The sequence below is a fragment of the Dipodomys merriami genome, unplaced genomic scaffold (genome assembly GCF_024711535.1).
Source record: "Dipodomys merriami isolate MVZ:Mamm:240054 unplaced genomic scaffold, mDipMer1.0.p SCAF_2, whole genome shotgun sequence".
NCBI classification, from domain to species: domain Eukaryota; kingdom Metazoa; phylum Chordata; class Mammalia; order Rodentia; family Heteromyidae; genus Dipodomys; species Dipodomys merriami.
In genome coordinates, this window is record NW_027203381.1 from 50829844 (window position 1) to 50855547 (window position 25704).

The 25704-nt window shown below is 46.8% G+C and overlaps 1 protein-coding gene across 1 annotated transcript in view; it reads right to left on the reverse strand.

Annotated features, from left to right (window-relative positions):
• Impa2 (inositol monophosphatase 2) overlaps positions 1-22661 on the reverse strand; it is a 40944-nt gene extending 18283 nt beyond the window's left edge. The window contains exons 1-5 of the mRNA XM_070029615.1: positions 22404-22661; positions 12598-12731; positions 4845-4949; positions 2603-2648; positions 508-616 (exon numbers count right to left, since the gene is read on the reverse strand). Coding sequence (XP_069885716.1) covers positions 508-616; positions 2603-2648; positions 4845-4949; positions 12598-12731; positions 22404-22499 — 490 coding nt within the window. The 5' untranslated portion in view covers positions 22500-22661. The remainder of the gene's footprint in view (positions 1-507; positions 617-2602; positions 2649-4844; positions 4950-12597; positions 12732-22403) is intronic.
• Positions 22662-25704: the final 3043 nt, after the last annotated feature.

Genomic DNA, 25704 nt, shown 5'->3' on the forward strand with positions numbered 1-25704 from the left:
GTACAGAATGTGGTGGGCTGGGATGGTGGTTCAGTGGTAGAGTGCTTGCCTTGCATGCTTGAGGCCCTGGATTCGATTCCTCAGCACCACAGAAGTGGAAAAAACCAGAAGTGGTGCTGTGGCTCAAGTGGTAGAGTGCTAGCCTTGAGCTGAAGAGCTGAGGGGCAGTGCCCAGGCCCAGAGTTCAGGCTCACAACCAACAATGACAACAAAAAGATACAGAATGTGTTCAACTTCTCACTCCATCAGGAAAATGATTCCCCTATAAAGAAGCCAGCTATGGTAGCATGGGGGCTGGGGGCATGGCTCAAGTTTTAGGGCATCTGCCTAGGAAGTGAAAGACCCTGAGTTCAAATCCCAGTACTTCCTCAGAGAGACAGAGATCAAGACATGTACAGATTGGATGCTCAGCAGATTTCTACCACTGTCTGTGTGAGGATGACTTTTGCATTTTCCAATTACACTTCTCTCTGTGAAATGCGCTGAGCTGAGCTGCAATAACCCTACCTGTCTCCCCGGAGACTCGGAGGCGCTGGCCATTGCAGAAGGCACCCTGGCCCCTCCGGCCTGTGTAGAGTCGCTCCTCTGTGCAGTGGTGAATCACTCCAAATTCCAGCTGCAAGGTGCACAGGGGAGAAAGAAGCAAATTCAATCTCTCATTTGACACAGGAAATAACAGTGAAGCAAAGATGAAGGCTGTACTTGATACTAAGATCAGCCCAGTGACAATGTGCAAAAGTAGCCTTGCCAAACAGGAATGGAAATAATTATATTTCAGATGAGACCTGGGCATGATAGTAAATGTCCTTTTCCTTTTTATTTTTTGTACAAGGCCAGAATTTGAACTCTTGATCTGATGCCTTTGCTTACTGGCTAGTGCTCTAGCACGAGCCATGCCTCCAAAACACCCGATAGCAAACTTTCTTAAGTTAAAATGTATTAAGGGAAAGAGTGAAGGAGTGACATTGTCCAAAAAGAAATGTACTCTTTACCTGACTTATGTAACTGTAACCCCTCTACATATAACCTTTATAACGATTTTAAAAAACTTTTAATATATCTATACTAAATGCTACTACAATCAACCATTGTAAGCAAAACTTACTGAAAAAGCTTAATTCTTGATCTGTTTTATATTTTACTAGGAGAAAAAGGCTACTTGTGACTATTCAAGCCCTATCAGAAGCCCTGCAGGCTGTTGATATATGAAAAATATTGGCTTTTATAAAGCCATTAGAACCAGAGACTCCATGGAACCTTTGTCCTTCAGCAGGCAAATCACTCCACAGCAGCTTCCCACCTGATTCAAGTGACAAAGTGACAGAAACAGCCTCCCAACAAGAAAGATGAGGTGACCTCATTCCTAGGCACCTCAGATTCCTCTCTATCTCAGGCACAAGCATGCTTGGTATGCTGTCTCTGGAGGATGAGAAGACCCGGGCCAGATGCCTTTGCAAAGTCTTGTCTGACCCTGAGGTGAAGTCACCATCCCTGGGAATGGGAGTCCACCCTACAGGTAGGTGGTTCATTCCTGGAGGAGACCATCTGGCCAACACTGAGTTTTCAGCTCTCCAGCAATATTTATCTGCCCTCCTCCACTACCAGAATGTCCAAATTAACCAATCCTGGAATTGTGTAGGCCAATGCCAGCCTGTGGTGGAACCTCAAGACCATGGGAAATGTCCTGGCCTTGCCCCTGAGGGTTGGCAGGAAGAATGAGGGACTCCCTCAAGCGGAGACACCACTGCACATAGACACCTCCTGTGTTCAGTCTCCAGGAAGGTGGGATAGACATGGCAGGCCCTAGACAGGCTGAGGGTGGCTGGCCTTCTCAGCCCAGTCTTTCTTCCTGGAAGCTTTCCCCCACTACTGGTAACCTGGTGGTGAGCAGTGCTACTCAACCTCACATATTCACTGGTCTCTGTGACCACACTGAACAGAGATACCAATGAATTGTCAACTCCTTGCCTAAATTTCAGTATTTTTTTTTTCTGATCTCCAACATTAAGTACCTTGAGATGTGTATAATCTGTTTCTATATTGGGAAGTCTATGTTGACCTGAAAATGACTGTGACATTTGCCATTTTAAAGGGAGCTTCTTTTGAGAGATGTGGAGCCCCTGTCCTAATTACCAAGGTTCTTCCAAGCCCTGCTGACTGACCTTCACCCAGGACTTTCCTGCAGGTCTCATGCTATTGCTTAGTTCAGAAGGTCTCTGGGAATCCGGAGAGAGCCATGTTCTCACACTAATAGTCAGGAGGAGGTAAAGAAGAATTAATAGGATATTAAGATTAAAAACATTATCCCAAAATAGGATCGCCTTTTTGTGACTAGGTCACATGTTCTAGGGGTCAGAAGAGACTAAAGCATCTGCTAAGAACACTGACTTCCACAGCAGCTGTGAAATGAGCCAGCCAGCCATGGGATGAAGTGAGTAGCTGCCATGGAGCCAGAAACCCATCCCCCCACAAACTGGCCTGTGCTTGTTTACTTCCTTGGATTTGAAAAATATAGACTGGATTTACTAGTAATGATTAAGGCACAAGGCAAAGGGTAAACAGGCATGCTGAGATTGGAACCACAAAGGAGGACCGTGTATACCTCTTGGTGAACGGCAAATCCAATGCTAACTGCTACGGTGGGGAATCTGCAAAGGAAAACAGGATGAGTCACGTGAAATGGGATCACAAGCTCTCCAACACCAGCCTTCCTTCAAGTGTCAGGATCTTTCTGCACTATGGCTGGGTTTTTGCTGTTGTTTATTTTATAAACAACTTTCCACAACTTCACTGAGCTGCTTGCAAGATAAACATACCTAGCTGGCCATCATGTAAAATAGTTAACTTTGAAGCAATGTCTGGAAGTCGTGGAAGGCTCGAATAACTCCACATAACCAACTAATGCTCAATTAGTGACAATTTCAATAATGACATTTCTGGTTCTCAGTGGTCTTAGGTGGCAGAGACCTCCTAAAAGGCCAGTCTCCCTCTTGGGTGGGGTGTGGAGGCCCAGGAGATACTGTCACTGGCCCTGGACCATGGGCTCCACACAGGCCGGCCTGAGCTACAGGCCCCCTCTGAGCCATAGTAACATTCCTCTGTCGTTATCTCTTGCCTGAACTCTAGCAGCCAAGAACTTGTAAGCCACAGTAATAAAGGGATAGTTTTTATGTCACAGTTTGACTGTGGTTATGTGATTTTGTTGATGTTACTCAAAATGTCTCCTTTATGTGAAGGTCATCAGAATTTAAAAAGCAGCAAGGGTGAAGAAACATCTCATTCCTCAAACTTGTGGGCAGACACACAACTGAGAGTCTCATGAGAGAAATCCTGAGAGCTGGGTATGGGGAAACTTACAGACCAGGCTGTAACTCTGCTCCTACCTAAACAAGTAAGTCCCATACACAGAGGAGGGCTCTGGCTGGCTGTGGTCGCAGTACCACAGGGCTCTCAGAAGGCTCAAAGCATGAGAGCCATAGCTCATACTGAGAGCTTACAGAGGTGGCCTTGGGGTTCAAACCAACACTAGAGCCTGTTTTCAGTAGATGCTCCTTTCCCAGCTTCTCCTCCAGCCCCAATTTCCCCCAAGGGCTACAGAGAGGGAAGCACTGGAGACCACAGGCCACTACAGCCATGAAAACTCTCAGAGGAATATGTGGCCTTTCTCATAAGATGGGGATTAGCCCATTGTATTGCTGTTATACGCACTTTGGATGACAAATGGGACAGGTACTCCCCTCGGGGAAAACATAAGAGCAGAACCTCTGAAGAGGTCATGTTTTAGTTGAAGTGACTGCCTGGCAGCACCAAATGGCACTACTCCATAGCCTTGAAAGGGTCACCTTGTCTGGGCATGACTGAGTTCTCATGGTAACCCTCGTCTGGAAAGTGTTTATGCTTAACAGAACTGGAATTACTTCATGGAAGTGTACTATGGAGGCAAACAAGTAATGACACCTAGCACAAAGAACCTCACAGCTTGGCTCTGTTTCTGCTTCTTATTTCGCATGAGTTCATGGGCTGCCACACACACACAACCAAGTCTCCCCAGATACGGTCAGGTTGGCACATGGCCTCAGTGGAAGCCATGTCATATGCTGTGCCTCTGGGTCCTTGTCTACCTACACATGGCTGCGAGTAATATATACAGTGCCCATCCTGCCACTGTTCAGGAGCTCTCATGGTGGTAACCTCTCTGGGTCTGCAACTCAATTCCCTTCCCAGGAGCCCCTCTGACCTTCCTGAACTCTGGTCTTCTGCACCCACAACCTTTACTACTGCCCCAAAGGCAGCTCTTGTCTGGACCTTAGCTCAGCAATCCTGAATCTCTGGCATCTGCCACCCAAGTGCTGGAATACATACCCCACCCAGACCATTTCTGAACAAGATTTCCTTACATACTCTTTAGAAAAGTCTCTCACAAATGATACAACCTTAAAGAATATCAAGGTTAGCCGGGCGCTGGTGGCTCACGCCTGTAATCCTAGCTACTCAGGAGGCTGAGATCTGAGGATCGCGGTTCAAAGCCAGCCCGGGCAGGAGAGACCGTGAGACTCCTATCTCTAATAAACCACCAGAAAACCAGAAGTGGCGCTGTAGCTCAAGTGGTAGAGTGCTCGCCTTGAGCTGAAGAGCTGAGGGACAGCGCTCAGGCCCAGAGTTCAAGCCCCACGACCGACAAAAAAAAAAGAATATCAAGGTTTGATCATCTTAATGAGACCATAAACCTACTATGGGTTTGCACACATAGCCCTGCCTTCAAAAACACTGCTTTTGGAAAGACAAAATCTTACGGAAAACACATGAAGCCCTGAAGCAGGATGGTGCTCCCAGCTCCTGCTCACCTATGCACAAAGTTGCAGGTGCCGTCGATAGGATCGATGATCCAGGTTGGGCTGGAGGTGAGCACACACTTGGCCCCAGAGGCTGTGGACTCTTCTGCAATGAACCTGCAAGGGATGAGGATTCAGCTTGAGAAACTGCAACAGGAACGCAAGGCGATGTGCCTCAAGTTGCTTATGATTGCATTAAGTAAAGAACAGGCACATTAAAAAGATCTTGTGATAACTTCTGCAGGTCGGACATGCAGACTCTTTCAAAGACCGCCAATATCTTCATGTGTCTGCTAGCCCTCTGCCCCATGGGTTCAGGAAAGAGTAACCAAGCTGGGGATGTGAATTAGTGGTAAAGTGTGTAGCACGTACAAGGCTTGGGTTCAATCTCCAGCACCAACCCTCCCCCCAAGATCCTAGAGTCTCACCTAATGTCAGAGTTTTAGAAGAGCCCCAAGAGAACAGAGCAGTCCAGGTAGAAAGACACAAGAGCACAGAGACACTGACCACAAGTCCCGCAGAGGAAAAGCTAAATTACACACACTTCAGCCTGGAGCAAAGAGGCCAATGAAGCAGTTGGTGACGGTGCTGGCCTGCAGGGCAAGGCACAGACTCTTCTTTGGCTTTTCTCTGGCAGTACTGTGACATGCGTCATGGAGAGGTTGTCATCTACACTGACACAGACAGAGGTGACAATATTGTCACCAGCTCTGTAGGCCTAGTATCTCCTTTCCCCTTCCTCCCTGTTTTTTGGGACTTTAACTCTGTACCTGATGCTTTTTCTCACTGGCTGGCACTCTACCTCCTAAGCCACACCTCTAACCCCATTCCCTCTTCCCTGGTTTCCAGCTTCCCCTGGGGAGAAAGCAGGAGTGGGCTGGAGGGGTGGGACAGTTATCATGACACGCCTACCCTGAGTGCTTGCAGAAGCCTTGTTGATACTCCTTCAGGAATGGGAGGCCTGTCAATCTGTCTCCAGTTTCTGTATTTTCTGTTCTTTCGGCAGAACAGCCCTTTGTAATAAGGCTCTCTATGGATAAGCCCCCTAAATTGTCCTCATTGGAACACGCCATCTCCCTTTCATCCCAACAAGACAAGAAAAATCTCAAGATCAACCCTGACAAAAGGGAACTGCTGGCTTTTTCCATATGGATCCATCAGCACCCTGCTGCTCACCCCTCCATTCTTGCCCCTACCACACACAAGCTGAGTGAAGCACACAGGGCCCTACCTCTGGCCAGGCCCCTCCCTCACAGCCCTATCAGTGGTCCCTGGAAGACTCTCCAGGGAGGTCCTTGGCTACAGACAAGGTGACCTCTGCAGCACACGAGGCAGTGCTAAGCGATATTCAGAACTGTCCCAGTGTGCCAAAGGTAGGGCCCTTGTGCCAGCCCTGCCTGTGGTAGGAGCTGAGCATACATTGGTTTCGTACCTGAATGCAGAGCCCTGTTTTCCACTAGATCTTCAGGCCCTGTCCACATCTATACCAGAGGAAAAACAAGACTTGCCACGAACATGTTTTTGTTAAGAAAGAAAAATGACTGACAGCTATTTCCTGCCCTGATGTGGCCATCTGGTGAATTATCAACATGGTCATCCCCAGGCTTCCCTCCACAGCCAGGCGCTCCTGGCTCCACTTTTCCCTAAGATCCAGCAAAGAGCTTGTGAACAAGAGGGACAAGCCTAAAAGTGAAACCTCTGTACCTGCTCTGTTCATTCACAACCATCACTGGCCATATATGTCCTCAGGCTGGCTCTCCTCCCCACATTTCAAGTGTTGGACACTTACACATGGGACTAGGATCTGTTATGCAGAGCAGCACAGGCAGAGCTCAGATCTGTTAGACTAGAGAGGGCAGCAGAGCAATGTAGTGCTTTGCATCTGGAGTCAACAGCAACCTGTGTGGGGTCCCATGCCACACTCCAACCACTGTGGTACCTTTCACAAGCTACAAAGTTCAGGTCCTACATGCACATACACAGGAATATACACATACATAGCCCTTCCATCACACAAACAATCTCACAACCTATCTGAGGATTCGCTAAGGGAATGCTATATATACATCAACGCAGGCTGCTGTCCATCATTGCCCACGCCCCATAATCTCTAAAGAATCCCACAAATGAGCAGACAGAACACTGAGATGTGAGGACCAGGCTAGAGAGCTCAAAGGCTCAACCTGCTCCCTAAAGTTCAGCTTGTTGGACAGACAAGGCAGAAAAGTCTTGTGGATTCTGACTGTATGACATACTTCCACTCCTGGGCACTGCCTCCCCATCTAGCAGTTCTTGCTTCTGCATCACATGACCCAAGCATGCAAACCAAAGTCCATGCTTAGGGACTGGTGCTCCCCAGACAGGCCTAGATAAAACTGCCATGAACTTGATACAAGAGGTGGAGTGGGGAAGATGGGACACTACACAGAGACCCATTCCACTTAGATGGCACTATGTGTGGCAGTCACTCTGCCTCTTAGCCAGAGATTTAAGGAACTAATACTGTTTCAATGTCTTCTGTAGCTCCATGTTTTTCTTTTCCTGGAGTGGCTTTGTAGTGTTTTCAAAGAAAATACAACACACCCTAAAATCACACATAAGAAGAAGGTGCCAAAGCTTAAATTGGGAACAAAGCTGATAAAGCAGTGAAATGATAAGGCTCAAGTCAAGAAGAGAGCAGAGATAACACAATGATGAATTCCCAGGAAACTCAGGAGCAATGTGGGTCCTTTTACTTTTTAAAGTGGGTCTCGAGTAGGAAGTAGAGAGGAGGCTGCTGGGCTGGAAGAGAAATGTCCAGTGGGCATGAAGCAGTCTGGCAGCATAGACACCCCTCAGCTCACCATGGGCTTCTCAGGACATGCAGGACCAGGAAGACTGTTTATCTATAAACCACATGTGTGGGACACTGGCCAGGGAGCTCTGAAAGGCTCTTGCGGTGCTTCTGCTCTACATGACTCTCTGAGGGGGACATTCACCATATTCATTCTGGACCCCAGGCTTTCTCCAGCAGCCACTTATGTTCATTCCAGGGGGCTCACCTTCTCTTTCCTGCCTTCTGCTCATTAGCCCACCTTCCCATATGAAGGTGGGAGGCATGCCCTTGGGTTCTCTGCTTGCTTTATACCTGCTGGTAATAGTTTGGGCAGGACGACTTTGGCTAATCCACATTCAGGCTATCTGGCACCAAAAATACTTCTTCCATGGAGGTGGGAAGGGAAATAGAGCTTTGACTGATTTATTTACACCTCATTTTCTTCATGTTGGAAGCTAGTACCTATGGAAGGAAAGAGAACACAGATCTCTGCAGAGGGAGTGGGGAAAAGTCTACTCTTGGACAGAAAAGCCACTGAAATGGCTACCTAAAACCTCTAACACACACAGAAAAGCCACCGATGCACATGACTTAATGTAGGGAGCTCCAGAACACTACATAAACCTAAGGAATGAAGGAGAGGAGGATAGCAACTAAGATAATGGTAGAAGACTGGCAACAGGTTCTGCATAATTTAGCTACTTTCCTTTAAAAAAACAGTTCTAACGAACTTTCTATACAGTTAACAACCAAATACTTCTAAGATTTTTTCTTTTCCGACTGCTTAGTGGTTACTCTGACAAGAGAGACAGAATTGTCTTTCTAGTCTATGAAGGGGAGCCAAGCTGCCTATTGAAGCCTTTCTGAACTGCAGCGAATACCCCAACTTACTCAGGAACATGAGCACCCAGGAGGAAAAACATGGGTAAATGTCTAGCTGGTGGTGGCAGGAACATGTTTGTTTGTTTTCCACATCAAGGACTTGTTTTATGTTCACTTGAGTCATGAATTCAACCTGTCAAGGGGTAAAGGTGGTAGCTAGACATACTGAGCAGTTCAAGTTCATTCCCTTTCCCTGCTTGAGCCAACTCTGACTATCCCAGCAACGCCACTCAGGAGAAGAGGATGACAAGAGTTTACTTACTGTCAGTGATGCTAATAGATTTTGTGTGTTTGTGTGCACATGAGCCAGTACTGGGCTTGCACTCAGGACCTGGACACTGTCCCTTAGCTTTTTTTTTTTTTTTTTGGTCAGTTGTGGGGCTTGAACTCTAGGCCTGGGCATTGTCCCTGAGCTCTTCAGCTCAAGGCAAGCAATCTAGCACTTGATCCACAGCGCCACTTCTGGTTTTCTGGTGGTTAGCTGGAGATAAGATCTCACAGGGAATTTCCTGCCCTGGCTGGCTTTGAACCACTATCCTTGGATCTCAGCCTCCTGAGTAACTAGGATTACAGGCATGAGCCACCAGCGCCCAGATCCCTTAGCTTTTTTGATCAAGGCTGGTACTCTACCACTTGAACCATAGCTCTACTTCTGGCTTTTTGGTGGTTAATTAGAGATAAGAGTCTCATTAGTTTTATACTGAGATCCTCAGATCTCAGCTAGGATTACAGGTATGAGGCATAGGTACCCAGGGGTAATAGCTATTTTCAAAATAGTTACACTTAGATCTACTTCAAAATCATCAACTGGGGCTGGGAAGGTGGCTCAGTGGTACAGTGCTTGCCTTGCATGCTCAAGGCCCTGGGTTCGATTCCTCAGCACCACATAAGCAAAAAGAAAAAAGCCGGGAGTGGCACTGTGGCTCAAGTGGTAGAGCGCTAGCCTTGAGCTGAAGAGCTGAGGGACAGCGCCCAGGCCCAGAGTTCAGGCCCCATGACCGGACCCAAAAAAAAACCCAAAAAGCAAAAAAAAAAAAAAAAATCATCAACTGGAAATAGGCTCAGGAGTCCAACAAAGCCAGGGCCTGGGCTGAGCTAAGTTAGTGTGGTCAACATCAACAGCAGCATGCTTCCAAGACCAGCTTGTAAAAACTCTAGCCTTCCTCGGTGGGTTTGCTTTCTACCATTACCAAGGTGTGCTAGTTAACAGGGAGATGCTGGGACCTCATGGATGGACCTGGCAAGGCAGTTCCTTCTCAGGCAAGGAATTCAAGACTGATTGCTGAGAAGTGCAGAAATCTGCCATGCTGTGAGGGCTAGAAGCAGAAGAAAGTTTTAACCTCATCACTACTGAATCCACTGTATGCCTATTTTCAACATCATGGACTCAAGATTTTAGATTTCTCAGATGAGTAAAACAAAATAATAAAACCAACAAGAAGTCAGGGTGTTGTTTATTAAAAAGCAAACATAGTTGCAATCCATCTCAATGTTGTTTCATTAAAGAATAAAAATGAAGGACAAAATACCAGAATAAAAATCCTATCTAAGAAAGAATGACAGGCAATCTTATGTTAACATCTTATCTAATGTTGAAAGCAGAAAAACTAAATAATTCATGTATTAATTCACATAATTATAATATGTACATCTTTTATTACATATTTATCAATTTGTCTATAAATTATAATTAGATGCCCATTTTACTTTAAAATCTTAGGCATGGATTAAAAACTAAACCTCACACCAGGCGCCAGCGGCTCATGCTTGTCATCCCAGCTACTCAGGAGGCTGAGATCTGAGGATCCAGGTTCAAAGCCAGCCTGGGCAGGAAAGTCCATGAGACTCTTATCTCCAATAAACCACTAGAAAACCAGAAGTGGCGCTGTGGCTCAAGTGGTAGAGCGCTCGCCTTGAGCTGAAGAGCACAGGGACAGCGTCCAAGCCCAGAGTTCAAGCCCCACAACTGACCAAAAAAAAAAAAAAACAAAACCCAAAAACGAAACCTCACATAGATGAATTGAAAGCTATTTCATTTGACTTTTATTTATTTTTTGCTAGTTCTGGGGCTTTGACTTTGGGTCCCTGAGCTTTTTTTTGCTCAAAAAAGCTAGCACTCTACCACTTGAGTCACGGCGCCACTTCTGGCTGTTTGTGTTTATGTAGGACTGAGGAATCAAACCCAGGGCTTCATGCATACAAAGCAAGTACTCTACCACTAAGCCACATTCCCAGCCCATCATTTGACTTTTTGAAACAAACAATATCAACACCCAACCTTCATCCTTGTCCCTGTGCTAGCTCTCAGCCCAGGAAGGAGATGGCAGGAAGCCTGGGAATGCCTATGGAACAGCCAGAGTCTAAGGTGAAGAATGGCACCAAAGTGGGGACTGGGGTTAGGAACCACGATTCTTAGTCACTGATCCCTACACAGGGATATTTGTCTGACTCCTCCCAATGAAAGCCTGACACAAGCCTGTTGGAGAAGCTTCTAATAAGCCTAACATTATGTTTTCCTTAAGATGCTCTCCTTGCGGGCATCAGTTTTCCCAGTATGCCTGAGGTCCAGTGAAAGCAGCTGCACTTGTAGTGGTGGATATTCACATTTACCTACAACAGAGTCTCTTCCACATACACACATGTGTAACAGGCCTTGCATTCCATAGAGCAGCTTATTTGAAGAATGTGACACCAGAACCCCTGACAACATCACTATGCCTAATCTTGCGGTGACCATGAATCTTTTCTTGGGTTCCCAAAAGATAAGCCAGCCACAATTATTATCATAGCAACCTCCAGGCCAACTTTGTAGAATACCTAGAAAGAGCTGGTTGGTTACTATAGTATCTATCTTTCCTCTCCAAAAAAAACCCCAAAAACCAAAAGCAAGCTGGATGATAAATTCTTTTAACATTGCCATTTCATTAAGATTGGACTCAAGCACTACAAGAAAAAAAAAACTAAAATTTACATGAATATTCTTGAAATTATAAATATTTCAACAGATGCTATAAGTCTTGACTTTTAAATAAAGAAATAGGAAATAAGAAGTTGAGACACAGAGTTGTCAACAACACAAGGATGACTCATGATAGAGAACAGAATCTTAATGCATCACTCACAACTGGCCTGGAACTCACTATCCTCCTGCAGCTATCTCCTAAATTCTGGGATTAGAGGGCAAAGAGATCATCTAAAAGAGACCTAAGTAGTTCAAAAGGAACAATACAAGAGAAGGTCAATGTTTTAACTATGATGTGTTCTTTGGTTCCTGTATTCATCCATGGCAGGGATGTGTGTGTGTATGGAACCTACCAGGTGGTGAACACACCAAGGACAGAGTCTTCCATTTCAGTCACCCAAGTCCATATAAATGTGGAACCCAACAGTTACAATACTCTATGCCCAGAAACCCAGTGGCTGGTATTCCAGTTTTAGGATCTTCCGTATGAGGGAGAAAAGAGACCTTTCTGCATTCAACGAACTAGTTTTTACAATATCTGCTCTCCACAACTCTGCGGCAAGGGCACAGAGCCACCAACATAAAGAGGGGTCTTACTCTGGGGCCCATGGATCCCCAGGCCCATATGCAAAATGCTGTGTAACTATTTTATTTTTTCCAAGGAAGCGAAAAATGGTTTACATCAAATCTTTCACAGACTCCCTAAAAGATGAAGAACACTGGCTCCAAAGAAGAGCACAGCATCCCCATCAAGGACTTCTGTGGGACGGCTGCCATGTGCTCTGGCTTGGGCTAGGCCGCATGTCCAGTCCACCCTATGTCCTGTTCTTCAAATAAGTCCCTGGGTAGCTGAACAAGCCCATCTGTCAGGATGTCACTGCACGTTCTTCAGATGGGTCATGCTTTTGCAAGATTCCTCTGGAAAGAGAAGTGGCTCAGTGCTTTCCCTACCATGGAGGATCAGGGGTTGGACCAAGCATCTAGGGATGCCTGGTCCATCCACATTCGACCCTCAGTGACAAATGGTAGAGTGTTCCTGGTTGGTACCTAGCCTCCATGAGTGAGGTGAGTGTAATTGGAGTGTGTTTCCTAAAGAAAACACTCACCTGTGTGAGGGAAACCGCTTTCGCAACTCAGAAATAATTAAATCTTCCACGAGGTGATCTGTTTCTGTCACAAGATCTGCAGCAGATGTTTTTGTTGAGACATGTTTTTCTTCAGTGAGGGCTTTTCTAATGATCTAGAATAAAAGCATGGAGGCAAGTTAAAATTGCAGATCCCCGCAGAGTACCAGTGGCTCATGCCTATAATACTAGCTTCTCAGGAGGTTGATATCTGCGGATCTCAGGTCAAAGCCAGCCCGGGCAGGAAACTCCGTGAGACTCTTATCTCCAATAAATCACCAAGGGGCACTGTGGTTCAAGTGATAGAGCATTTGCCTTGAGCTGAAGAGCTCAGGGACAGCACCCAGACCCAGAGTTCAAGCCCAATGATCGACAAAAAAGAAAAAATTGCAGGTCCCCTTTCCCCCCAAACTCCTCTCTCTTCAAGGGCTGACTGAAGAGACAAAATCTACGGACCATACTATTTTGCCAACAGGGCTTATTTACTATCACACCAAGTTTTCCGAGGTTCTGGGAAGCTCTAATCTCCCAACCATGACTTTTTATAAGAGTTTCACTGTTTGAAGTTATTTTGTCCTACCTGTGAAACAAGTTTTCTTTGGAGAAAAAGAAAAACACACTTTTTGTTGTTGTTTGGCAGTACTGGGGTTTGAACTTAAGGCCTCTGCTTATTAGGCAGGCATTTTACCACTTGAGCCACACCTCCAGTCCTTTTTTTGCTCTAGTTTATTTTTCAGGTAGGATCTTCTGTCATTTCCCCCACCACCCCAGGTTGCATTCAGACTGCAGTTCTAGTTACACCTTCCAAGATTACAAATTTGCACTATCACATCCAATTTGTTCTTTTGGGGTTTTTTTGCTGCCATTGTTTCTTGTTTTTTTACTTTTGGTGGTACTGGGGTTTGACTCCAAGACCTTGTTCTACCACTTGTTCTACTCCTCTCTCTAGCTTGTTACATGAGCTAGTATTTTCCTAGCTTTTATGCTTTTTTTCTCTTCTTTCTGTCTCCCAAGTAGCTGTTGTTTTAGGCAAGAGCAAAAACACAATTTTGAAAGTAGCATGGAACTTTATTGATAGGAACTGCTCAAAATGAAATGGCAGAATAGTTTTGACCCCTATAACGTTATGAAGTCAAATTTATGAGACTTGGGCATAACGTAAGAACTTTTCTACCTAATTTACAAATCACACAAAATGAGATATGGCAGTGAATCAAGAGTACAACCATTCCTGCTCAGAAACCTGTGAAAATTTAATTGTATTGCAGGAATTGAGGCTGGCTGGGGAACAACAGCATCAGACACCTCAGAGGCTCATGCAGGAGGTCAGAGGCTTCCCTAGGCTCACAGTACTGGGCGAAGGACTAGGCTTTGCAGCACATCTAGGAGTGAGGACTGGGCAGACACCAGAGCTCTAGCACCTTCTACCAACCTTCTGTGATTCCAAGAACCCCTGGGAGACTCAAATACAGAGTCATAGAGAGAAATTAATCTGGATGCTATAGGAAGGACCAGTCCTGGCATATGAAATAAAATATCCCCTCCAATTCCAGCCAGGAACTTTTCCCTTCCTTTCATATGTTCTCACTTGAGGTCTTCCTTATCATGATGATAAAGTGAGAACATCTAAAACTGACCGGAGATCTTTCCTCCAAAACCAGTCACCACTCAAAAGTCCTGTATTTCTTTCAAAAGTCCTATCAATTGCCTGACTTCCCAGGCTTGACATCTTTTTGCTCACTATGACCTTTCTTCTCCAAGGTGCTTTATGGTAAGTAAGCATCATCTGATGTTGAAATAGAAGACCTCAGAACGGATACAGAAATGAACTGCTAGTAGTTTCTCCTCCCTGCCTTCCCACCCTGCCTCACTGCCCAGCTGGCTAGTCCCACTCAAAGCTTACAGGTGGTATCATTTCTAAAATCTGGGCTGCAAAAATGACAGATATCTATTCTAGAAGATTGTGTGATGGATAACACAAAAAGTGCAAAGTGGCTCCTACAGTCCATTAACCGCAGCTAGCCACTGTCAGTCCCAATGGACCTCTACCTACCTGTTGTCCTAGGCCTTCACTGTCTTGTATTTGCAATATCCTGCCCAGCACCACCATACTAATTTTCTTACATCATTTGCACACACCAGTCCCTCATCGAATGCATCTCCACAGGCTCTCTGTCTAGAAATTCTACACTCCAACATTTGGCCCACCTCCTCTAGGTATCCTAAATCCTGAGCTAGACTGGGCAGGTTATATAGCACTGCACTTGCATGTTTTACAGTGAGGACAGCTCGGGGTAGGAAAGTCTAAGGGCTGTGTGTGTGTGTGTGTGTGTGTGTGTGTGTGTGTGTGTGTGTGTGTGTGTGTGTGTGTGTGTGTGTGTGTGTGTGCGTGCATGCGTGTGTGTGTGTTTAAGTTTGAGAGACAAAGGCATGTTAGGCAGAGGATAGAACAACAGACCTTCAGGGATCTTGTTGAAAAGGAAGATGTCATTGTGCAGATCTGGGCTGGGGTCTGAGACCCACAGCTCTGACAATCTCCATGGAGGCAGAGGTTTAGGACAGTCCCACATCCCAGAGAGAAGAGGATCACCAGGAGTCTGCACTGTTCCAACATGACCTATAGGTGGATGTCAGTATCTGCTTCTTGAACCAGTGCCTACAGGGACTCCATAGCTGGACGATACCTGAGAGGACAGAGGCTTCATGTAGCTCACGCTTGCTGGGTCTCCTTTTGGGAAACAGCTGTGAAAATAATTACATACCCAACCATCTATGCTGGCACCTTCATCCAGAAACTGGTGGTAGATTTGTGATATAGATCAGAGCACTTTACAAAGAAAACTACCCAAGGCTCTGCCCACTGCTCTCAGAACTCACTCTAAGTCCTATATCACCCAGCCCTTAGCAATTTTTCACCTTACTATTCACAGAGCCTCCTGCCCACAAGTTCTTCTGGCCATCCTGGGTTTCCTCCCTAATTCTAGTCATATTTATCTCTGTGCAGGACCTGTGTGTCATGGTCTTTGTGTCTACACTTTCTCCCCATCTGACAGCTTAAGTATCTTGTAAATTGGCTGTGTTCTGTCCATGACTGAGACTGTGATAAAATACCTGCTGTTTGGGGCTTGAACTCAGGGCTCAGGCACTGTCCTTGAGCTTTTGTTCAAGACTAGTGTTCTACCACTTGAGCCACAGCTCCACTTCTAGATTTTTTTACCAGTTAATTGGAGATAAGAGTCTCATGAGTTTTCCTGCCAGGGCTGGCTTTAAACCATGATCCTCAGATCTCAGCCTCCTGCCTGAGTAGTTAGGATTATAGGATTGAGTCACTGGCTCCTAGCTGATGCTGGGTTGTTTTAAGAACTACAGGAGATATTGATGCCAAGGTCCAAGTGCACAAGCTGAGGTACACCCCCATATAGAACTTCATACCACACAAGTTTTCCTGAGAACAAAAATGTAATAACAGAACAAAACGTAATGATTCACAGCAAAACTCCAAAACACACACACACACACACACACACACACACACACACACACACACACACACACACACACACACACACACACACACACACACACACACACACACACACACACACACACACACACACACACACACACACACACACACACACACACACACACACACACACACACACACACACACACACCCCTTGTTTCTAACCAGAAGCTAAAATACTAGGTAAAAAAAAAAAAGCTTAATTCATAAACTTTCCCAGCCAGAGTGGAAAGGTAATGGCAGTACTTTCAATCAGGTGTTTCAATCTTAAAATCAACATCCTGCCCTTCAGGAATATCCCAGGGTGGAAAGGTGGCAGAAACAAGTTGCCTGCTGAAGCTTTTTCCATGGTTGTTTGCAATTAGCAATAAGTTAGTGTGTGCTGTTTTTTAATAAATGCTTTTCAGCTACTCACTAACTAAGCAGGAATTTCACAGACCTCCTGGCCCCGTGTGATTCCCTCCACAGTTAATGTTTAATCTATGTACTATGGACCTTAAGTCACTGAAGCCAGAATTCCAAACCCAAAAGAAAGGAATACCCTCTGCTTCAGCATCAGACATCCTAAGCCAACAGAGCTAGGTATGGTAACTCCACCTCCAAATGCTTCTTCTACAGTTTCCAGAGAGGGCAAATCCAGTCAACCAGTTTTCCAGGCCCTTGCTGTCATCCCAGAGCCTCCTGTATTTCACACAATCTAATGGTAAAGCCTGGCCCCTCAGTCTTCCAAATATATCCTTCTTACCCGCTTCTTCACACAACCAGTCAGGTCCACTCATTTCGCACTTGGCTTCCAATCAGACAGCCTAGTCTGGTCCCTACACAGCAGCTACTCTGGTCTCTGAATACAGGACCCTACCTAGGACTTTCCTCTGAGTAAAAGTTAAGTCAGAGTGCTCAATAAATGTTGAGTGAGTACGTTTCTCCTCAGTGTAGTCCCACCATTTAAAAAACAAATAGATAATAATAAAACATACACAAAGGCATTAAGAAACACAATAAAACACCTCAAATCCAGCAGAAAGGGCAGGCCATTCGCAGGGTTATGGAAGACAGAGCAAGAAAACTGAATGCTGCCAGAGTGTGAACTGGTTACATGTCCTTCAGAGAATCCATGACAGAATTGAATCCCACTCCTAATGCTAATCTTTCTCAATGAAAAGCATTTGTACATAACCAATAGGCACTGCAAGAGTATTCACAAACACATTACGCATGTTAACTCCAAACTGGACCTGATTCAGTTTCCTCAAGAACTTAATGAAAGCCAGGCATGGTGGTCCATGTCTGTAATCCCAGCACTTGGGAGGCTGAGGCACATACAGTGATCACCAGTTCAAAGCCAGCCTGGGTATATAACACCTGTTTCAGAAGAGAAGAGAAAAGAGGAGAGAATGAGAAAGAGGAGGAAAAAGAATAGAGTGAAACCAAACAAAAGGCAGGTGTACAACATGGTTCAAGAAACAGCAGCAGGCTGGGCACTGGTGGCTCACACCTGTAATCCTAGCTACTCAGGAGGCTGAGATCTGAGGATCCAGGTTCAAAGCCAGCCTGGGCAGGAAACTCGATGAGACTCTTATCTCCAATAAACCACTAGAAAACCGGAAGTGGCGCTGTGGCTCAAGCAGTAGAGCACTCTCCTTGAGCTGAAGAGCTGAGAGACAGCGCCCAAGCCCAGAGTTCAAGCCCCACAATCGACAAAAAGAAAGAAAGAAAGAAAGAAAGAAACAGCAGCAGGTTCTTATTAAACAGAAATCAGGTACAAAACAGAAAAATAAAAACTGGAAGGAGGCAACAATGCTTGATAAGAAATGTACTCATTACCTTGCTCATGTAATTGTAACCCCTCTGTATCGTATTTTCACAATAATATGTATAGTAATAAATAAATAAATAAAAACAGGGCTCTGGGGACTGCTGCTCTTCATAAAAGCCTTTTTAATATGACTTTACTGGCTCAATTGTTCTGTAAAGACCATCACGTATCAAAAACAGCCTGGCACCAGTGGCTCACTTCTATATAATCCTAACTACTCAGGAAGCTGTGATCTCAGTATGATGCTTCAGAGCCAGCTGGGGAAAGAAAGTCCCTGAGACTCTTATCTCCAATTAACCACTAAAAAGCTGGAAGCAGAGTTGTGGCTCAAGTAGTAGAGAACCAGCCTTGAGCACAAAAGCTAAGGGACAGCCCCCAGACCAAGTTTAAGCCCCAGTACTAGCACAAAAGAAAAAAACCCAACAACATAAAACATACACAAAACAAACAAAAAAAAAAACACAATGTTGACAAGGAAGGGTAGTCAAATAGGACTGGACCCTCTTAAGTGCATTTTCTGCTCTAGAGAGCTAGAGGTGGAAAGAAATGTTTCTACAATCTAAGATCCTATGTTCTCCAGCCAAAGGAGAAATAAAGCTGAGCATTCTGCCTATTTATCAAGACAAGGGTAGGAATGATTTACCTGTGAGGAGACCCTTCTAGCTAGCTAAGAAAGGGACTCTGGAGCTGGGTAAGAAAATGCAATGTGAAGCCAGGCGCCGGTGGCTCATGCCTATAATCCTAACTACTCAGGAGGCTGAGATCTGAGGATCTCGGTTCAAAGCCAGCCCGGGCAGGAAACTCGGTGAGACTTCATCTCCAATAAACCACTAGAAAACCGAAGTGGCACTGTGGCTCAAGCGGTAGAGCGCTAGCCTTGAGCTGAAGAGCACAGGGACAGCGCTCAGGCCCAGAGTTCAAGCCCCCAGACCGACCAAAAAAAAAAGAACTGGGTGGGACAAGAGGTCCCAATTCTCAAGGCTTGGCCTGGGGAAAGGCAATCTGCCAGGGAGAACAGGGCTGGAGTATTGAGGGTGGAGGATGGGCTATGGCATCCTGCATTGTCCTGAGCTTTGTCATGAGATGAATTTATTGCAAATGGAAGAGAGAGCATTAAGTCCCCCCCACCCCACCCCACCCCCCACCTCACACACATCCATGGTTGCACACATCTTTCTGACCTTGTATTTGTCCACTACAACTACTCTTCATCAGAAAGCAGAGTGGGCAAAAAGGAAGCAGAGCAAATGTATTTGTGGAAGGCAGTAACACCTGTCCTCCTGCCCACAATACCGAGTGACCTGGCATGTCTCATCAATATTTAGGACCCTAGTGGGAAGGAGCCAGTGCAACACATAGGCCTACTGTATTAAATCTTGTTCTATTCACTCAAATATTCATTCATTCACTTTTTGTTTGTTTGTTGGGGAGGTGGTACTGGGGCTTAGAACTCAGGGCAACACTCTTACTAGAAAAGTACTCTATCACTTAAGCCAGTCCTTTTAGCTTTAGTTCTTTTTCCAATAGGGTCTTGTGCCTTTTTTTTTTTTTTCTGTTGGTCATGGGGCTTGAACTCTGGGATTGGGAGCTGTCCCTCAGCTCTTCAGCTCAAGGGAGCTCTCTACCATTCAAGCCACAGCGCCACTTCCAGTTTTCTAGTAGTTTATTGAAGTGCAATCCTCAGATCTCAGTCTCCTGAGTAGCTAAGATTACAGGTGTGAGCCACCGGCGCCTGGCTTTTTTTCTTTTATTTGGATAGGTCTGGTCTAATCAGAGATGTTCTTGCTTATAACTCCAGCATAGCTGAGATTACAGGTGTGTATCACCTTGTTGAGATACTGTTCCCCTTAATTCTCCTGACCTTCTAGCTGGGAATACAGGTGCAAGCCATCTAGCTATCTATCTACTGGATATTGAACCAGGGTTTCTACCATTTGAACTATATTGCCAGCCAGTAATTCTGTACTTTCTTAAACAGGGCCCTCTAAGTAGTGTAAACTCCATGTCCAAAGAAGCCTGTTGTTAGCTCTCTCCTGGAAAGCTAACAAGCACAGAGGGACTTCCTTCCCACCACATTTGTTCTTCACAAACCACAAGTCCATGACACTGCTTTTTGTGCTTGCAGTGGTGTATGGGGTGGGGGTGTGGCCCACAAGCCAGGCAGGAGGCTCTTGCTGAGTGGCTGAGACTGAAAGTGCGGGAAAGATGCCTATAGAAGGTGAAGGGCAGGGAAGTGGAGGAAGGAAAGGCCATGCAGGCCAGGACCTAAGGCATCACCTTAGGGCAGAGAAACACATAAAGAGTGGGGCAAAGGTGACAGCAGGTGATGTAGAGTACCTGGACAGAACCACTGTCTAAGAACACAGGAGCACTTACTATTCAGAAGGCTCTCCATCTGGCCCCACATACACCTTTTAGGGCACAGAACCCAGACTCATCGACCTCGGTAGTCCACAATAAGATAACAAAGTGTTGAACATTGGGCACAGGTGTGTGTGAGAGTGTGTGTGTTATTTTTAACCATGGTAACTGGTGCCAAATATGCCTTTCACTAAGGAGCACTCACAAAGAGACCCCTGCTTCATCTTTCTCCTCTCTTGGTGGGCTAAGGCGGTTTACTCCAGTCAGCACCCAATTACTGCAGAACATCATTCAGATGTTCTGTTCCCACTACACAGGTTCTGATGACCTTGTGTGCCTTCTGTCTATCCCAGCCGCAGAGTGCTGGGCCATTCCCTTACCCAATGCCAGGCAGGCAGGAAGCAGCATAATGACCAAGAGAGAGCCTAGAGGCCCAGGCTTCCTGACCAGACTTCTAATGGCAGAATCTCTATTTCATGTTATTTTATTTTTAAAAAAGCTTTTTTGTTGTTGTTGGCAAGTTGCAAAAATATAAATGATCTCTTAGGTGAAAAGCATAACAACGTTAAGAACTATGCCTGTGATACTGCAAGATCTATGTGAGCAATTGAATTAAAAAATGTTTAAGCCTTCTGTTGCTTTAAAGATCCTAAGTTGAAAACCACAGAAGCCCATAAGTTCACACACCAAGCTTTACAAAGCTTTGTCTGAATTCTAAACTGGCTTCTCTTCAAAGCCTCAAGGAAGAAAAGCTTTACAGTGGAATCTTAAAGTTCATAAATATCCTGATGATGTTCTCTCTGGAAGGAAAGGGAGGAAGCAAGGGAAGGAGGACAGCCTGGTCTCAGAGATCAGTGGGCCTGACTTCCAGGAACGAGGTTTGCCTTGAGCTAAAAGCTCATCAAGTGTGCAGGGATTAGGGTCCTTTCTCCACAGGATGGGTAAAGTCTCACTTTTTTCTTTTTTGGCAGTACTATGGATGGGATCCAGGGCCTAGTGCCTGGTAAACACAAGCTATATCCCACTGAACTACATCCTCAGACTTGTTCCAACACTTTTTAATGTATGTATGCATTTTTTAGAGTACTTTCAGACAGATGTGAGGGGAAAATTAAAGCTGTTTGGATATAGACCAATCTGCTCACACCCAAGGCACCAAAAAGTCTGTCCCCTAGCCACCAAAGCATACAACAGAGCAAGCCTTGGCCTCCTCAGGCCAAGCCAGCCCTGAATTATTCCTAAGAGAGCCACAAATCTATCCTGAACCATCTTAATGAGCCACACTGCTCATTACCTTATCAGTTTTGATGCATTCACTGTGAGTCAGGCACTGTTGAAGGAATAGAGGAAAAGGCAGAGAAAGGAGCGGAGCTGCACTCCATTTTTAACCCCCAGTCGTCGCTGGTTTTCTTTAGCTCCTGCTGCTGTTTCCATCCTTCGGCTGCCTAACAAGTTCCTCCCGAACCCTGAGTCTGTGCCAATCGTTGCGTGGAACCACTTTCAGGCTCTAAGTTCAGGCAAGTTTGGATCCTGAGGCAAGACCATCGATCCACCACCACCCTGCCAGATCTCCACGCGCCTCGGGCTCCAGAGTCCCCCGGCCCGGCTGCTCGGTCGATGCAGAAGTCCTTAAACACACAATCAAGCTGCGGAATTCCCGCCTAGGAGGGCGTTTTAGGTTCTAACTGACTCTCCGAAACGCCAAGGTCAAGGAAACAGCGGTCAGCCATCTGCCGGAGGAGCGGGGGCCGCGCGCGCGGCGTCCTTTCCCCCTGGAGGCTGCGCCTGCCCCTCCGCGGCACTAGCCCGGTGTTCACCTTTTTCCACTGCCGCGGAAGAGAGAGGCTAAAAAGAAAGATGCGCCCTGGAAGCAACACGAGCCCGCTCCAAAGCTCCGCAGGCGCCGGGCGCCCACGTGCAGCCCGACAGCGCCCACCGAGGACCCCGCTCGGGACGCGCGCCCGCGCCCCGGGGACCCCGCTCCCGGACACGGACTTCAGAGTGGGTGGGACACGGCCCGTGCCCCCCGCGGGGCTTCCCTCACCCGCCCTCCGGGGCCTGCCCGCCCGCGGCCACGGCGCTCACCTGTCCGGCGCGCAGCGCCAGCTGCACCGCCGCCTCGAAGCACTCTTCCCAGGGGCCCCCCGCGGGCACCGCCTGGTCCTCCACGCCGGGCTTCATCGCAACTTCGCAGGGCCCCGCCACTTCCACACCTCGGCAGCGGGGCTTGTGCAGGACCGGGGTCGCCAAGAGTCGAGGCTCAACACGCCCTTCTCCAGTTCCCGCCAAGCCGCGCCCCCACCGCCGCACGTCCCACCGACGAAGGCAGGAAGGGCGGTAGGAGAGAGCCACCGCGCGGGCAGCCGCGAGCTCCAAGCCCCGCCCCGCACTCAGCCCCGCCTCCTACCACGCACCAAGCCTGGACTCCGCCCCACTCCCGGCCCCGCCCCCTACCGCGCGCCAACCGGTTCGCTTCTGGCCCCGCCCTTCGCCGGCCTCAGCCACGCCCCCTACCGTGCACCCAGCCCTCTCCTGCTCCTGGCCCCACCCAACCCCGAGCTCAGCCAGGTTCCTAAAGGCCAGAGCTTCAACTTCTCCCTCTCCGCCCCGCCCACCGCTGAGCCTGTCCCCGCCCTATCAGGTTTAGTTCCCGCCCCAACTCTCTGCTCCACCGGGACCTGGCTCCGCCCCAATAAGTAGCAGACGACCCACTCCGAGGGCGCGGGGCTTGCGAGCAACTGGCCAGGAGGGGCTGGAGTCCCGAGGCGGCCTGCTGCCGGGCTGAGGGTGCACGGGGCCGCAACCACCCCGGGGCATCACTGTCTATATTGGGAGCTCCTCCAACCGCTGATCCCCCACGTGCTAATCTGTAGCTGCAGGTCTGGCCCCTGGGTGTGAGAGTCGCTTTTTCTTTGTCGGTGATGGGGCCTGAACTCTCTCAGCTCTTCAGCTCAAGGCTAGTGCTCTAGCACTTGAACCACAGCTCCACTTCTGGCTTTTTCTTCTTATATGGTGCTGAGGAATCGAACACAGAGCCTCATGCATGCAAGGCAAGCGCTCTACCACTGAGCCTACTTCTCAGAGAGTCGCTTTTGATCAGCGGAAAGCTGCTGGATTGACCCTGCCCCTTGGGGCGCTGGGCGCTCAGACCTGCGGAGCGCCCAGAACCTAGGTATCCTGGGGGTGGGGGTGGGGAGTGGAGAGCAGCATGCAGCAGTGTGGGAATGCAAACAATTTTCACTTCAACTAAAACCCAAGCCTAATGATGACGGTAGTCACTGAGTTTTATAAACTGTTTAAATTCAAAACTCAAACTTTGTGAACAGGTTTTGTGTAGTGAGAAATGACCTTCTCAACCTTGGGCTCCTCTAAATAGTAAACACCTGGCCTTGAGAAAACAGGCATTTCCTGAGCATGACTGCAGGGTGGCCAGGAGTTTAACTTCCTAAATTCCCCTGCCTACCCCTTTCATAAAAGCTGCTGCTCCACACAAGATTAGTTTGGAGAGCTACTTCTCAATGTGAGAGGACAATGGGAGTATGTGAAGGAACCTTGATGGACTTTTTTCTACCTAACCTAAGGACAGAAGTGATTCTTTTCCGTTTTTGTCTGAACTGTCTGCGTTCAAACACCTTGTGGAGCAACATTAACTATCCAGATGTATGAGACAAAATGACAGCAGGAGAAAATAGAAAGGAGATCTGGTGACAGGGTTAGGAATCCTATGACGCAAGAAAAGGAAACGAAATATTTCTTCCGCTGGCCAGTTAGGGCAGCTGATAGCACTCTCCTCCATCTTCTTTTGCTCAGGCTAGTGCTCTACTACTTGAACCACAGCTCCACTTCTGGCTTGTTGGTAGTTTATTGGAGATAAGGCTCTAGTGAACTTTTTTACCCAGGCTGGCTTTGAATCATACTCCTCAGATCTCAGCCAGTAACTAAGATTACTGGCACGAACCACCTGAACCCAACTTCTTTTTAGCTTTATTTTTACATATACAATATATCCTTCCTATGTGTTCCATGTAGCTAGGACTACAGGTATGCACCACCAAATCTAGTTTATTTGTTGAGATGGGAGGGTCTCCCAAAATTTTTGCCTAGACTGATCTCAAACCATAATCTCTGCCTTAGTAGGGATTGCAGGTGTGAGCCACTGCACCTGGCCTGTCTGATCATTGCTTTTTTTTTTTCTTTTTCAGTACTGGGGTTTGAACTAACTCAAAGCCTTGTACACTCTGTCACTTGAACCATGCTTTCAGCCCTTTCATTTGACCATTCTTAACTTCATGTATGGAAAATTAATTCATTTGCTGAAGTCTTAACCGAAAGTGACTGATTTTGAAATAGAGGTAATTATGTTAAATTAGGACCTTTAGGAAATAGGGAATTTGCATACAGAGCAAGGCCATCTGCAAACCAAATACAGTCCAGAAGAAGCTAACCTTGGGGCTGTGAAGGTGGCTCAGTGGTAGAGCGCTTGCCTTGCAAGCATGAGGCTCTGGGTTTGATTCCTCAGCACCACATAAGCAGAAAAAAGCCGGAAGTGGCGCTGTGGCTCAAGTGGTGGAGTGTTAGCCTTGAGCTGAAGAGCTGAGGGACAGCGCCCAGACCCAGAGTTCAGGCCCCACGACCGGACCCAAAAAAAAAAAGAAGAAGCTAACCTTCCCCACCCCTCAGCCTTGCATATCCCAACTCTAGAATTTCAAGAAAAAGCATTTCTGTTGTTTAAACTATCCAGACTGTGGTACTCTGCTCTAGCTGCTCCAGCTGGCTGATACTGGAAAACTAAGGAGGTATGCCTGGCGGCCTACAGTACAGGTTATAAGGAAGTCTCCACTGAAGAACTTCATGAGAGCCGGGTGCTGGTGGCTCACGCCTGTTATCCTAGCTACTCAGGAGGCTGAGCTCTGAGGATTAAGGTTCAAAACCAGCCCAGGCAGGAAAGACCTTGAGACTCTTATCTCCAATAAACCACTAGAAAACCAGAAGTGGCACTGTGCCTCAAGCAGTAGAGCACTTGCCTTGAGCTGAAGAACTGAGGGATAGCACCAAGCCCAGAGTTCAAGCCCCACAACTGACAAAAACAAAACAAAACAAAACTTCACATAAGAAAACAGGGAGGACAAAGTTCTGTGTTGCTCTGCATGCACGCGCACACACAGTCCATAAACTCTGAGTCACTTATGCAGTAATCACAGTCAGCAAAAGCTATAACTTTGTACTAAAGTCAAACAGATTCATTTAGGTATCACTCAATACTACACCCAGACCTATGACAATGTTCAATTGTAGTAGTCTTTATGAAGCTCTATCCCAGCAGAGTTGACTGGGGGGGGGGGGGGGAAATGTAGGTTATTTCATTTTTCATTTATTTCCTGTAGAA